The sequence below is a fragment of the Hyaena hyaena genome, unplaced genomic scaffold (assembly GCF_003009895.1).
Source record: "Hyaena hyaena isolate Hyena2069 unplaced genomic scaffold, ASM300989v1 scaffold_359, whole genome shotgun sequence".
Classification (NCBI taxonomy): Eukaryota; Metazoa; Chordata; class Mammalia; order Carnivora; family Hyaenidae; genus Hyaena; species Hyaena hyaena.
Window position 1 is genome coordinate 967633 of NW_024080994.1, and position 12002 is coordinate 979634.

Here is a 12002-nt window from a genome sequence, read left to right on the forward strand (position 1 = left end):
TCCTGTGTGATTGGTATGATGTGTTTCAGTTTTAAAATATAGGCTATCCTGTGTTCAGTAGCAGCTAGCAACAGCTAGGTTGCTAAACATACATTGTTTATGGAGTGACATCTTCTAGTAACTGTTGGGAGATTTGACTAGTGATATTTTCATTGAATCATTTTTTCAATTTATTTAAGTGAAGCATGCTATAAGAATTATGCAACTACTTATAAGGGTAAAATTCTGATAAAATTTGTAATTAACATTGATAAAATAGATTTGTACCTACCATTGGAATTGGTAAGGTTACAAGAAGCAAGAAACTTTGGAATTGGAAAGGCATCCTTACATTCTTTGGATTAAATATGTTGATGGGAGTAGTGTTTCTTTGAAACAATTTATTGAAAAAAAAAAGAAACAATTTATTGAGGTGCACAAGATTTAACATTGCTGATGTATGCCTTTATGAAAACAACCTTTTTTTTTTTTAACAGAGATAGATTTTATCAGAATTCATTGGTTTTTAAGTTTTGTCTTGTAATTCTGTTTTAGGACTTCTTGAGGAAGTTTCATAAACAAATCGAAAAGATAAGGTGGAAGATCTGACTACTAATTGCGAACTATTTCTTGTTGTTAATATTAGGTGGGGAGCTGTTATTTAAGCAGCTCCAAATCATGGAGATGCTAACATTATGGCACAGGCCATGATATTTTGGTGCTATGCCTGATGTAGAAAAAAAATCCATATTAGAAGCTTATTCACATAGTGCATTTAGCAGTCAGTATTCATCCTTTTAATTTCTATTCATCCTTTTAATTGCATTTATATATATTTGATTTCTTCTCCATATGAACACTGAGTAGTAAAAAAATTGCTTCAACTGAGAACAATGTATGAAGCAATGAATTTTTGGATTTCAGAAGTTTAATATAAAATTTTGAATATCTTTTTTTTTTTTTTTTTTAACTTTGACGAGTGAACCTAAAATATGTGTGTTGATTTGGGCTTGGCTTTTGGCTTACTAACATATATCAAAATGAATTTGAACACAGATAGCCATGACAAGAAATGTGTATACTTCCAACACTGAATCCATGTTCTCCAAGTCTACAGCATCAACTCCAAACATACCACCACATTGTTTCTTTCGCTTAAGTCATGCTCTGAAGCTGATGATTGCATGCAAATCACCTGTCTTGCTATTGCAGCCTCTTGGAACCAAAAACTAAAGAATTTCATACTGAAGATGCCTAGAGGAAAAATTGAAGTCCTTTCCATAAATAAGTAACCTTGCTTATGAAAGCTAAAGTGAATATTTGAAAGCCAGTAGTTGGGACAAAAAAGGAAAGAAAGAAAAAAAGAAAGAAAGAAAGGCAAGAAAGAAAAGAAGAGAAAAAACAGCCAACAAAATAAAAATTTTGATAACGAGTCCCATGCTTTATATCTTCTGCTAGGGTTGAGATGGATGGTTAGCAAACAACACCCAGCTATACCTTTCCTTCTCATCAAATCTAGGAGGAGCAAAATTCCAGATGTCTCATTTTCTATCTGAAATCCCAAGAACGAAGTCTGGCTCAAATTCAAACCTAATAAGGTAATGTTTATAGGTGAAGACAAAACTTGAGGCAGGATCTGACAACTCTAGTGCTGGAAACTGAAGCAACAATTCCATTTGGTTAAGATAGTCTTTGGAGGAGTAACTTTTTCATACTTCTCTTTGGATTCATTGAAATGGCTATGAGAATTTTTTACATTTTTGGCTCTCCAGAAGATTGAAACTTTTCTCCAAGACTCTGTCTCAACACTGTGATATACAGTTATCATTTCTAAGCTGCAGTCCATTAGTAAACAACTAGGAAGTATTCTGATGAAAGATGAAGCTGCATTTGTTGTGAATGCTGGTGGCATACCCTTATGTTTAAATTGAACTATTAAGTAACACCATATCGTCTCAATCATCTATTCTCTGCGCCGACAGCCAGTATAATGAGTATAATGGAGGTCTTAATAGTTTTGAGTTCCACATTCTTGATGTGAAAACTTGAGGTCTAAAAGAAAAAGAAAGCCTTTCCTGCTTTAATTTTTATATTTTTTAAAAGTAGTAAAATAGCTCCTTAGTAATTGCAGAAACTGCAGAGATTAGGTTATTGAATTCACAGATGGAACCAAAAGGTGACTTTTTACCATCTGAATTTCCCTTTCAACAAATATTCTATAACCATTTATGTGAATAATCTTGAATCATTAGAAGCTTTTTTTCCATCCCCAATCTATGATGCAAGACTTTGAAATTAAGTTTTGTCTTTATTCTGCTACTGGAAGATTTTGCATTTAGGATGAGACACAAGGCTTTTGAAAAATTTTTGGATTACCCTTTAAAACAGCATGAAATCTTGGAAAGTTTTCATCAAAGAAGGAGACCTGGAAGGAATTTCTCCCATTAATTACTCATTTGGATTCCTAGAATATTTTTCTAGAACTGTGTGTCCAGATGCTTTGGAAATAGAATATTAAAGAAACACAAGAAATTAGGACTGTGGATTTTCTTTTTATCTAGGAGCATACTAGATGTGGTATGCCAAAGTAATGGACTACTTTTAGGTTACTCGGTTTCTTTTATGGCTAAACTAGTAGTGCAGTAATACTTGAATCTCTGCTAAGCCACAGTAAAGTGGTTTACCAGATTTGCTTTTTTGAAGTGTGCTTTTCAGAATACTTGATATATAGCATTCTTTTTTGTTAACTATGATAATAATTAGAACAAGAGATTTCTATATTGTTAGTGTACCAGTATAGTGATTTTAGGTTAGCATGTTTGAAAAATGTTAATATTGTTCTGATTGCTCAGTTGTATCTGTCTAGATCTTATGTAATTATTTTAATAAGAAATAGCTTTTATTCAAACTGGAAGTAACTTGCTAATAATAAAACTCATGGCCTTTAATCAATAATATAAAAAATAGTAAAATTCATATAAGGTGAAATTTATTTTGGTAATTGATTTCTGCTTTTTCTTTTAAGCCATATACTGTTACTGTTAGGTATGTTAAACTAGAGAACATTCTATTTTTAGTGTGGTTTGTAAAGATGCTCTAGGAAATTGAACTATTTGATAATGTAAACTTTGAATTCTGTTTATTAGATCCAAAAAGCTTGTACCTTTGTTGATGTTTAATTATGTACAGCTTCCTCAAAGTGTATATTGCCTATAGGATGTTTTTGCATGTTTATTTTAGACATAGAGATCTTATGCCCTTCTGATTCTCTTTTCTAAAACACTTTCACCTAATAGTTTTACATTATTCCCGAATAATGACACTTCTTACTCATCTAATGGATTTGTTCACCGATGGTAAATAATAGTACTACTACTAAACGGTATTCTGTTGCTCAATATGAGTTATTTTCTCCCAGGTGGTTTTTATTTAATTGAGTTTTATTCATTGAACTGTTGGGTTAAATTTTGAGATGAGATGAGATGAGATGAGATCCATGTCTTTGTTGCTTAATGTAAGTTGGCCATTTTCCTCAAGGCAGAAAAATCTTGTAAAAACTGCTTTGTTTAAAACCTATGAGTTCAAAGACAAACTGTCCATTTTATTTGAACAGATTCTCCTTTGGGTAAGTTTTATAGTCTACACATACAGTGGGTACTGATGTGTCAGCAAAACAAGTTTGATGCATTAGCAAGACAAATTTTTGTTATTGTAAAAGGAATAAAAAGTAAGAATCTAAATGAATTCACTAAAATATGAAGAGTTTTCAAAGGCATAAACTACAAAGAATTATGGTTTTTTTTCCCCTGTGGAAATTATATACTTCTAAAGGAAATATATGAATTTGTTTTGCTAGACTATTCTTTAATTTTCTTAGAAAATTATTCTTTCAAGAGCTAAAGTAAAAACCTAAAAGTAAGGTAATATCACCTTATTTATTTTTGCGTGTGTGTGGTTTATAGATGAGGCAGTGGAATTCGTTATACAGTATACTCAGTTTTATGAGTTTGAGTTATCTAGCTGAGTTGAGGCTTTGCCCAAGCCAGGAAGCCAATTGTACCAACTGTTACAATTTGGTAGAAAAAGTTTCTCTCTCAAGAGTACTGAGGTGAGAGTAGAAGATGGGATAGGAGTGGGGAAAGGAAGAAATTCCATGGGTCATTTTTATTTTATCACATTGTGATATATTGTTTTCTTAACATTATGGATGCCACCGCTGATATTTAAAATTTTCTTACATATAGTATTAGGTCATTCAGGCAACTTTGTTTTAATTGTAGTCTTAAACTGGTTTTGCACAAGGGAGAAGAGGCCTGTTTAATTAGTGTGAGCACAACAGGCTGGTTGCTTTTTTAGTATTTTATGCCCAGATAGTGACATCTTTTGTAATGTATTTTTTACCACCAAGCTATTTTAAACTATAACTTCACAGAAAAAATTTGCTGTTTTTATTAGAATAGGCAAATGATACTCTCCTATAGAAATAAAGTAAATTTAGAATACACTTAATGATCTTATTATAAAGCTCTGTGGTTTAGTTATTAAACATGCAATTCTCTGTTAATCTTGTATACCTAATTCACTTAAATCTTGTTTGGATGACTTTGGATGACTTTTCACAAGATGGCATTGGCACCTAAAAGTCAAATATTTATGTCATTTAGACTGATGTCTGCATTATAGGCATCATGACACATGCCAGTTTTTCTGTGGTATTACTGCTCTTAAAATGACTTTTCTGCAAATTAACCTGGGAGAAGAGAAGTAGTCATTAATAGCTTTATGCTTATTTTCAAGCCCTACCCATCATTTCACCAATTTTTAGTCTTTTGTATATTTTTTGAAATACAATATTGACAAGCACACTTTTTGTATGATGTCATTTTCTAATTATGATAGCCCATGGTATTTCTTAGAATTCATCTTCATAGACATTTAAAAATTTAAGTATTATAGCACTTCTTTTTGTATTATCTGCTTTAAGACCCCAGAATTTTAAAATTAAATTAGATTTGACCAATGATGAGTCTGCTTCTGAAAATAGTTACATCCCAAACCTTTAAGATGATAAACTATCAACTTGAGTACTTCTCCTGTTTAAGTTCAGCACTGAGGCAATTGGTCAGACAGAATGTGACAAATTACATGGGCCTATATTCACTTAAACACATTTATTGGTGAGTCCTGGATTCTGAGCTTTTTCTTTTCATTTTGTGTGGCTTTATTTTTTTTTTTTCCCAGAAGGCTTTCTAATATATAATAAATTGTAAAGTTGTTGGCAAGTAAGAACTCTCAATGGCCAGAGAGTTGTAGAAAACCATGACTCTTACAATTCTACCCTGGATAAATTCTGAGAGGGTAGAATTACAAATGGTTGGCAACTTCTGAAGTTTTCCACTGAAGAACTTGCTTTCCCTTGTGGCAGAAATGATCTGTACATGTTCCGAGAGTTTCATATGTACTTTCTGCTTTTCCTTTATGCACTGGAACATTGAAATAACAAAACTCTAATGACCTACTGCTTCTCTACCTTGAGTTTTGTGAGATTCCAAGTGGTACAGCAAAGCCATTTTCACTTCCTTTTAAGATAAAATGGCATTTTTGTAACATTTGACACAAATAGGATTTGTAAACATTCCTCACTACTTTTTGTGATCATGTGAATTTTCATACAGTAAAACCTCATTAATTTGGATGTCCCTGATTGTGGAATTTTGGCCTATCATTCTATATATGAAAGAGGTTGTAATGAATTCTGTAAACTATAGTCCAAGATCTGTTTAAAGAAATAATTACTTTTTAATATTTTTGTAAAGTCTTGGCATAAAGTGTGTGAGATATAAATAATTTGTATTTATTAAAACATAATGGTAAACCATGAATTTGTAAGACCCCCACATTTCCATGTGTCCGTACAGCACGTCATTTCTTTGTAAAACTATTAACTGATTTTATTTATTTAGCAAGACTCTGACCTGTACTGTAAAGGAACTAAACTTGATCTTTTTACTAATGTAGACTGGTTTTTCCTCTGGATTTTTTAAATAAATAACATTCGTAGTATATCATAAGGGATCTTGTATGAGCATAGTAAAATATGCTTATTTGTTTAGCTGATGTGATTTAACAATATTTCTCCTAGCAAGGATATTTGTTACTATTTATTACAAAAACAAAAGCTAGGATTTTTATTTTTGACTTGGAAAATAGGAACCCAAAGCTTTTGGCTTCTGACATTCCCATCTACCCTTTCAAGAATTAAAGGGACTCTATTGAATAAAGTTATTATTACTATTAGGGATTTGAATTTAATGAAACTCAAAAGAGAATTTAAAGGGAGTAAATTTTTAGATAGGAACCAAGACCCTCACTTAGCTTCTACTATGGAGAAAGGAGCAAAAGACCCTTTCCTTCTCTTAGTATTCAGTCTATAGCATATGCTGACTCAGAGGTTTAAATCCTGAGAACTTGTCTTGCAGAGGGTTGAAGGGAGACTTGTCATGCTTTGGAAAAGCTAGATCCAGAATATGTGTTGGATAATAGAGATGTAAATCAGTGTGGGAAATAGCACAGCCTACACACACACACACACACACACACACACACACACATACACACACACACACACACTGTTTACAGGGTTGCCTGTGTGCAAGGGACATAGTTCCTTCAGGTCTGGGACTTAATACATTGGCTTTGTTTGCTGTACTGTTTTCTTATGGCACATAAATCTGTTGGAACTTCATTTGCCATATTTGGACATTTAACTTTCAAATACATCTTTAGGAAGGTTCCTGAATATTGTGAAAGTTGCTCAATTTTAGGAAAATATCAGGCTTTGGGTAAAAGTATATTTATGGGTTTGTTTTCCCCAAATTATTTTTTCTTTTGTCCTTCATTCATACCAATTCATATATGGTCTGCTATAGGGAGCCAAGTACATATTTTAAAGGGTTTAATATTATCCTTAAGGATAATATTAGACCATTCTCCTGTTTCTTAGTCCATGTATGTGTGTGCTTATCTTTTGTTTATCTTCTTTAGCAGTTTTAACATTTGGATATGCCTAAAGTCTTGACTCTTTATCTTTTCAGAATCTTTAGAAGAACAAGATATTCTTGATAACAGTACAGAGCAGACAGATGAGAAAATATCAGATACAGAGCAGACAAACCAAGGGATTGAAAAAGTGTTTGGCACAGAGGACCCAGAGGAGAGACAAGAGACCGAGAATGAGGAGACCTCAGTGAATGAAGCCAAATCAACAGTTCCCAGAGCGGATTCTATTCCGAATCCTGAACTCAGTGGAGAATCTCTCGTGGCAGTGTAGTAAATGCTTCCACGTGCCTTTCACTGGACATTTGTAGTCTTGATGTCAGTTACTGCTTTGTAGGTGTTGCTTTCTTTCCCCCCTTCCCCTCAAAGGATGTGCTTGATATCATTTGAATTCAGATTGCTTAGCTCTTTTAACATGTCAGAGGTGTAGCTACTGGGTATTAAATTAAAGGCAAGTGATACCAGTAAAGTAAGATCCTTTGGAATGTACAAAGATCCACACCGTTTAATCAGCTTTTAGATGTTTTCTAAAAGTAAACAAACATAGCATTCTTGTTTTCTCTATGTGTGACCTGACCTGTAAATAATATCCATTTTGACATAGGAAGAACTTTGGTTATGAGTAAGTTCTAATAGTGTTCGTTTTAAGGAATGAAGCCCAATTAAGATTTTTAATAATTCATCATTAAAAATGGATAAAATTTTAATTCTTGAGATATTTGCCAGGAGGAGAAATGTCTATTTAAGCATTTGCATTAAGTGGTATGAAAGTTACAAATAACTATATAGACATTGGTACGAATTCTCAGTAAGAATGCAATTGAACAGTCAAGTGCAGTGTTTCTTTTTGATGTGTCTTATTTTGCAGCTGGGCCAAAGGCACATGATGTATATAATTAGCTTACGTTTACATATTAACCTATAGGAAATATCTCTGCACTTGACTGTACTTGAATTCTGAACATTATTTATACTTGTAAAATATTGGTGATATTATAAGTGAATTTTGTGCTCTGTGTATTGTTAAAGAAAATAAAGATGATCTGGCAGCAGTTTCTTTTTGTTAAATATCTAGACTTCTTCAGTCAGTGTCTTGGTAGATGACTTGGCTTCTGAAAAATCTTAGTAAGAGGAGCTCACTAATACAATTAGTCTATAGACTCTCCTGAGAGCAAATTTTGATGCTTCTGTTCAGACCAATTGCCTTTCAAAACCAGAGAAATAGGGAGATGTAGAGGTTCTAATCAGAGATTAGAGTTTCCTGATTCAGGAAAACCTTAAGCCATTTGCAATTTTTTATTTTGAGAGACAAATAAGTATTGTGAGAATAGGTAGGTAGTTACTAGTAGTTCATTGGATTTAATATATGTATTAACTGGGAGAAAATTTGACCCAGAATGGTAATTCTCGTACCTTTCATACAGTGTGGTTATCTTACCTTCCTCTGTGCCAGGCAACATGCTAATTATTCAAAAAATTGAAATCAAGTTATGCCAAAGGAAGAGATATACAAAATGGTATATATAGCAAATATTTCTAAATTGTATATAGTTTATTAAAAATTTAATAAAATAATATTTGTTATTTAAAAATTCATATTTATATTTTAATATCTTATAGCTGATAGGTATTTTAATGAACCCAGTCTGTTAATAGTCTGAGGCATTATGGTATAGGGACCAGAGTTTTTGATTACAAAACTGGGTTTAAATTTCAGCTCTGCAGTCTTGGGCAAGTAACTCAACCTCTCTGAGACTGGTTTTTCACCTGTACATTGGGAAGTATAATATCTACTTGTTGATGTATAGGGATGATGAAAAATAATTTGTATAATATACCTATTAATAGATAACTAGGCAAATGGTAGCATTTTATATTGATATCCTTGTGAAATATGGAAGGGCTATAAATTCTTCCTCTTGCAAATAAGGAAATAAAAGAAATGTGAACATATAGTTCAGCTGCTCAGAATCAAGCTAGAGTTCTCTGTACCAACTTTTCTCTATCTTATATATGTGTATAAACACACAGATTAAGGAAATTGAAACCTGAAGCTGTGGAATGTAATCTCTGAATATAATCCTTTTATTTGGGGTGTGTGTGTAGTGAACCCATCAGGCTTTGTACATTATGGGCTCATAAACATTTTAGTAACATCTTGTTGAGTCTTCATGTTTTAAAACCTTCAAATTCTGATATACATTGCTTGAAAATGAGGAGTATTTCAGAGAAATATAATTTAATGATAGAATCAAGCAAATATGAGGAATAACAATGTGGAAGAAGGTTAAAAGGGGATTAGTAAAACTAATGCAATGGGTAACGTGCTATGATTGTATAGTACCCTTTAAAATAGAAAAGGTTATTCTGATATTGTAATAATGGTTTTAAAGAGTGGTAAAATGTTCCGATTGTTAAGACTAGTATAACAAACTACTATTAAGACGAGGAAAAACAAACTACTGAGCGTTAGTAGCTAGCGTGATCTTCCCTACTTAGAAATGCTCAACAGAAATTTTCTAAACTCTTCTCATTGTATCCTCAGCATGATCTACAAACGTGATCTGGCTTCTACCGCTCCATGCCTCCTCCACCATTATGCTGCAGCCTCAGGGCCCTTCCAGTTCTGTGACCATGCTAAACCCATCCTACATTAGGTCTCAGCTTAAATGGTCCCTTCTCAGAGAGGTACGCTTTTAAATTCCTGGTCTAAAGCTGGCCTCTGCCTGTTACTCTCTCATGTCCCTTAATCTCTACTATCGATCCTTATCACAATTTTAGTATTTTATTTGTTTACAGTTTACTTCACAACATGAAGTTTGTGTGCAAGGCTCTTTTTTATCTTATTTACTGCTGTATCTCCAGGTCTAACCAGTGTTTAATACATGTTTATTATGTAAATGAATACCTTTGTTGCTAAATCCTGTGAAAACTTTCAGTCCTTAACTTAGTCCACTGCCTGGCAGTATTGACATTGTTGAGCATTCCCCGTGTTTTGAAACTTTCTTTTTTTCTTTTGGCTTTTGAGCTCTCACACTCTGGCCCCTTTCTCTCAGCATCATTTGAAGGCTTCTCGTTTCCTGCCCATCCATTAAATACTGGTGTTCTGTAGCTTCTACTTAGTGCCAGCATTTTTTCACTCTGCATATTCAGCCTCTGGAGGATCTCATCAACCCCATGGATTTAATTAACACCTGTCTCTCTGATTCTCAGATCTCCAGGCTTGATCTGTTTGTTTCACTTCAGAGAGATACATTCACTTGCTTTCTAAATGTCTCTTACAATCAGTATATTAAAAACTGCTATTTTCTCCTTCAGATCTTCAAAACTTTCAGACATTATGTGTTTCAACTATCATGTCCATTCAACCCTTTCACACTTTTTCCTTTATCTTCACTGTCTGTTTCGGTCTCCAAAACATCTTCTAGTTATTTTCTCATTTCTCCATCCCATTAACATTACATTAATAATGATAATACACATTTGCAGCCTTACTCTGTGCCAGGAAACATGCTAAGTGTTGTATGTGTCTTGTCTTATTTGTTCTTTGGCATAACTCTGTGAGGATTTTTATTTCTGGATTATAGATGAGAGACCTGAGCTGTAGAGAGAGTAAGCAACTTGGGCAGTGGAAAATCTGGGATTTGAATGCAGGCAAACAACCTCAGATGTCTTGCTCTTAATTATTGTTGTGCTGCCTTCTAATTCAGGCCTCCGTTATCTCAAAACCATGTCTTCACTGGTTTCTGTCTCTAGTCTTGCCCACTTGCTGTTTATTTTGTGCACTATAGCCTAACGAGTTTTCAGAATTGGAAAAGGAATTGCTTAAACCCTTCAATGATTCCTCATTGTTCTTGAGATGAAGTTCAAACTTACTGATAGGGTGTACAGGGCCTTGTGTAATTTTGGTTCTAGACCACAACTATCGCCATTATTCTCTGCTCCCCCTGACCCTCCCCCTGCCTTACCCCACTGTTAATGTAGCTATCCTAACGTTTTCTCTGGGTTGCATATGCAAAGTGTTTTATAATCCCCTAGGTTCCTCTTCCCTTGCTTCAGATATCCTCCCACTCACACTGACATGCGGGCCCTCAATAAATAGTTAACAAATTGCATCGAAATAGTAATAGAATCCACATTTGGAAATTTTGCTAGTTGTTGTTAACCTATGCCTTTTATTGCTGAAATTGGTCTTTCTCATTTTACGCATTAGATACACAATATTATTATGGAGAACATGATTGAGTCATGAGAGTTATAGCTTTGCACATGCGTGCGCGTGCGTGTGTGTGTTGTGTGTGTGTGAGAGAAAGGGAGAACGGGAGAGATATTCTAATTACATAATGATTTTCATTAAGTATTATATGCTGAGTGTCAGAAAAACTAAATGACTTAATGTCATAGGACTAGCTAGCATCTGAACCAAGCTGGAAATCAGATCTTAACTCTTAATGCAGGACACTTTTTATTGAACCATCAATTTTACACTGCCAATCAATATTACTGTTAAAGATTATTTTAAAAATGTAACATATTTTCTTATTTTTTTCAAATATTACTTTGCATAATTGCAACATTACCTGTTAGATTGTGTGCAAATCAAAGGGTCAAATGGGATGACTTACGGAATTATGAATAGCTATTTTAAAACAATTATGGAGAACAGAGCTGCCTTAGAAAATCAGAAGAAAATAATGTGGTACATTATTATATAGTATAACTTCAATTCACTGTAAAAATTGTGGAAGAGATTTAGATACAGTTTATGGACTCCTAAAGAGCTACTAAAAATATAAATACGATTGTGAATTGATGATCTGCTAAATCTTAGCTTGTAATTTGACTTGTTTCAAAGTGTTTTTTCATGCTTGTTTATTTTGAGAGAGTGAGAGGGTGTATGGGTGCCTGCGAGTGAACAGGGAAGGGGCAGAGATAATCCCAGGGAGGCTCCAAGGGTAGCATGGAGG

At 33.6% G+C, this 12002-nt stretch overlaps 1 protein-coding gene across 2 annotated transcripts in view; it reads left to right on the forward strand.

Annotated features, from left to right (window-relative positions):
* LNPK (lunapark, ER junction formation factor) overlaps positions 1 to 7582 on the forward strand; it is a 72612-nt gene extending 65030 nt beyond the window's left edge. For both annotated transcript variants that reach the window (XM_039250138.1, XM_039250135.1), the window contains exon 13: positions 7074 to 7582. In XM_039250138.1, coding sequence (XP_039106069.1) covers positions 7074 to 7309 — 236 coding nt within the window. In that variant the 3' untranslated portion in view covers positions 7310 to 7582. The remainder of the gene's footprint in view (positions 1 to 7073) is intronic.
* Positions 7583 to 12002: the final 4420 nt, after the last annotated feature.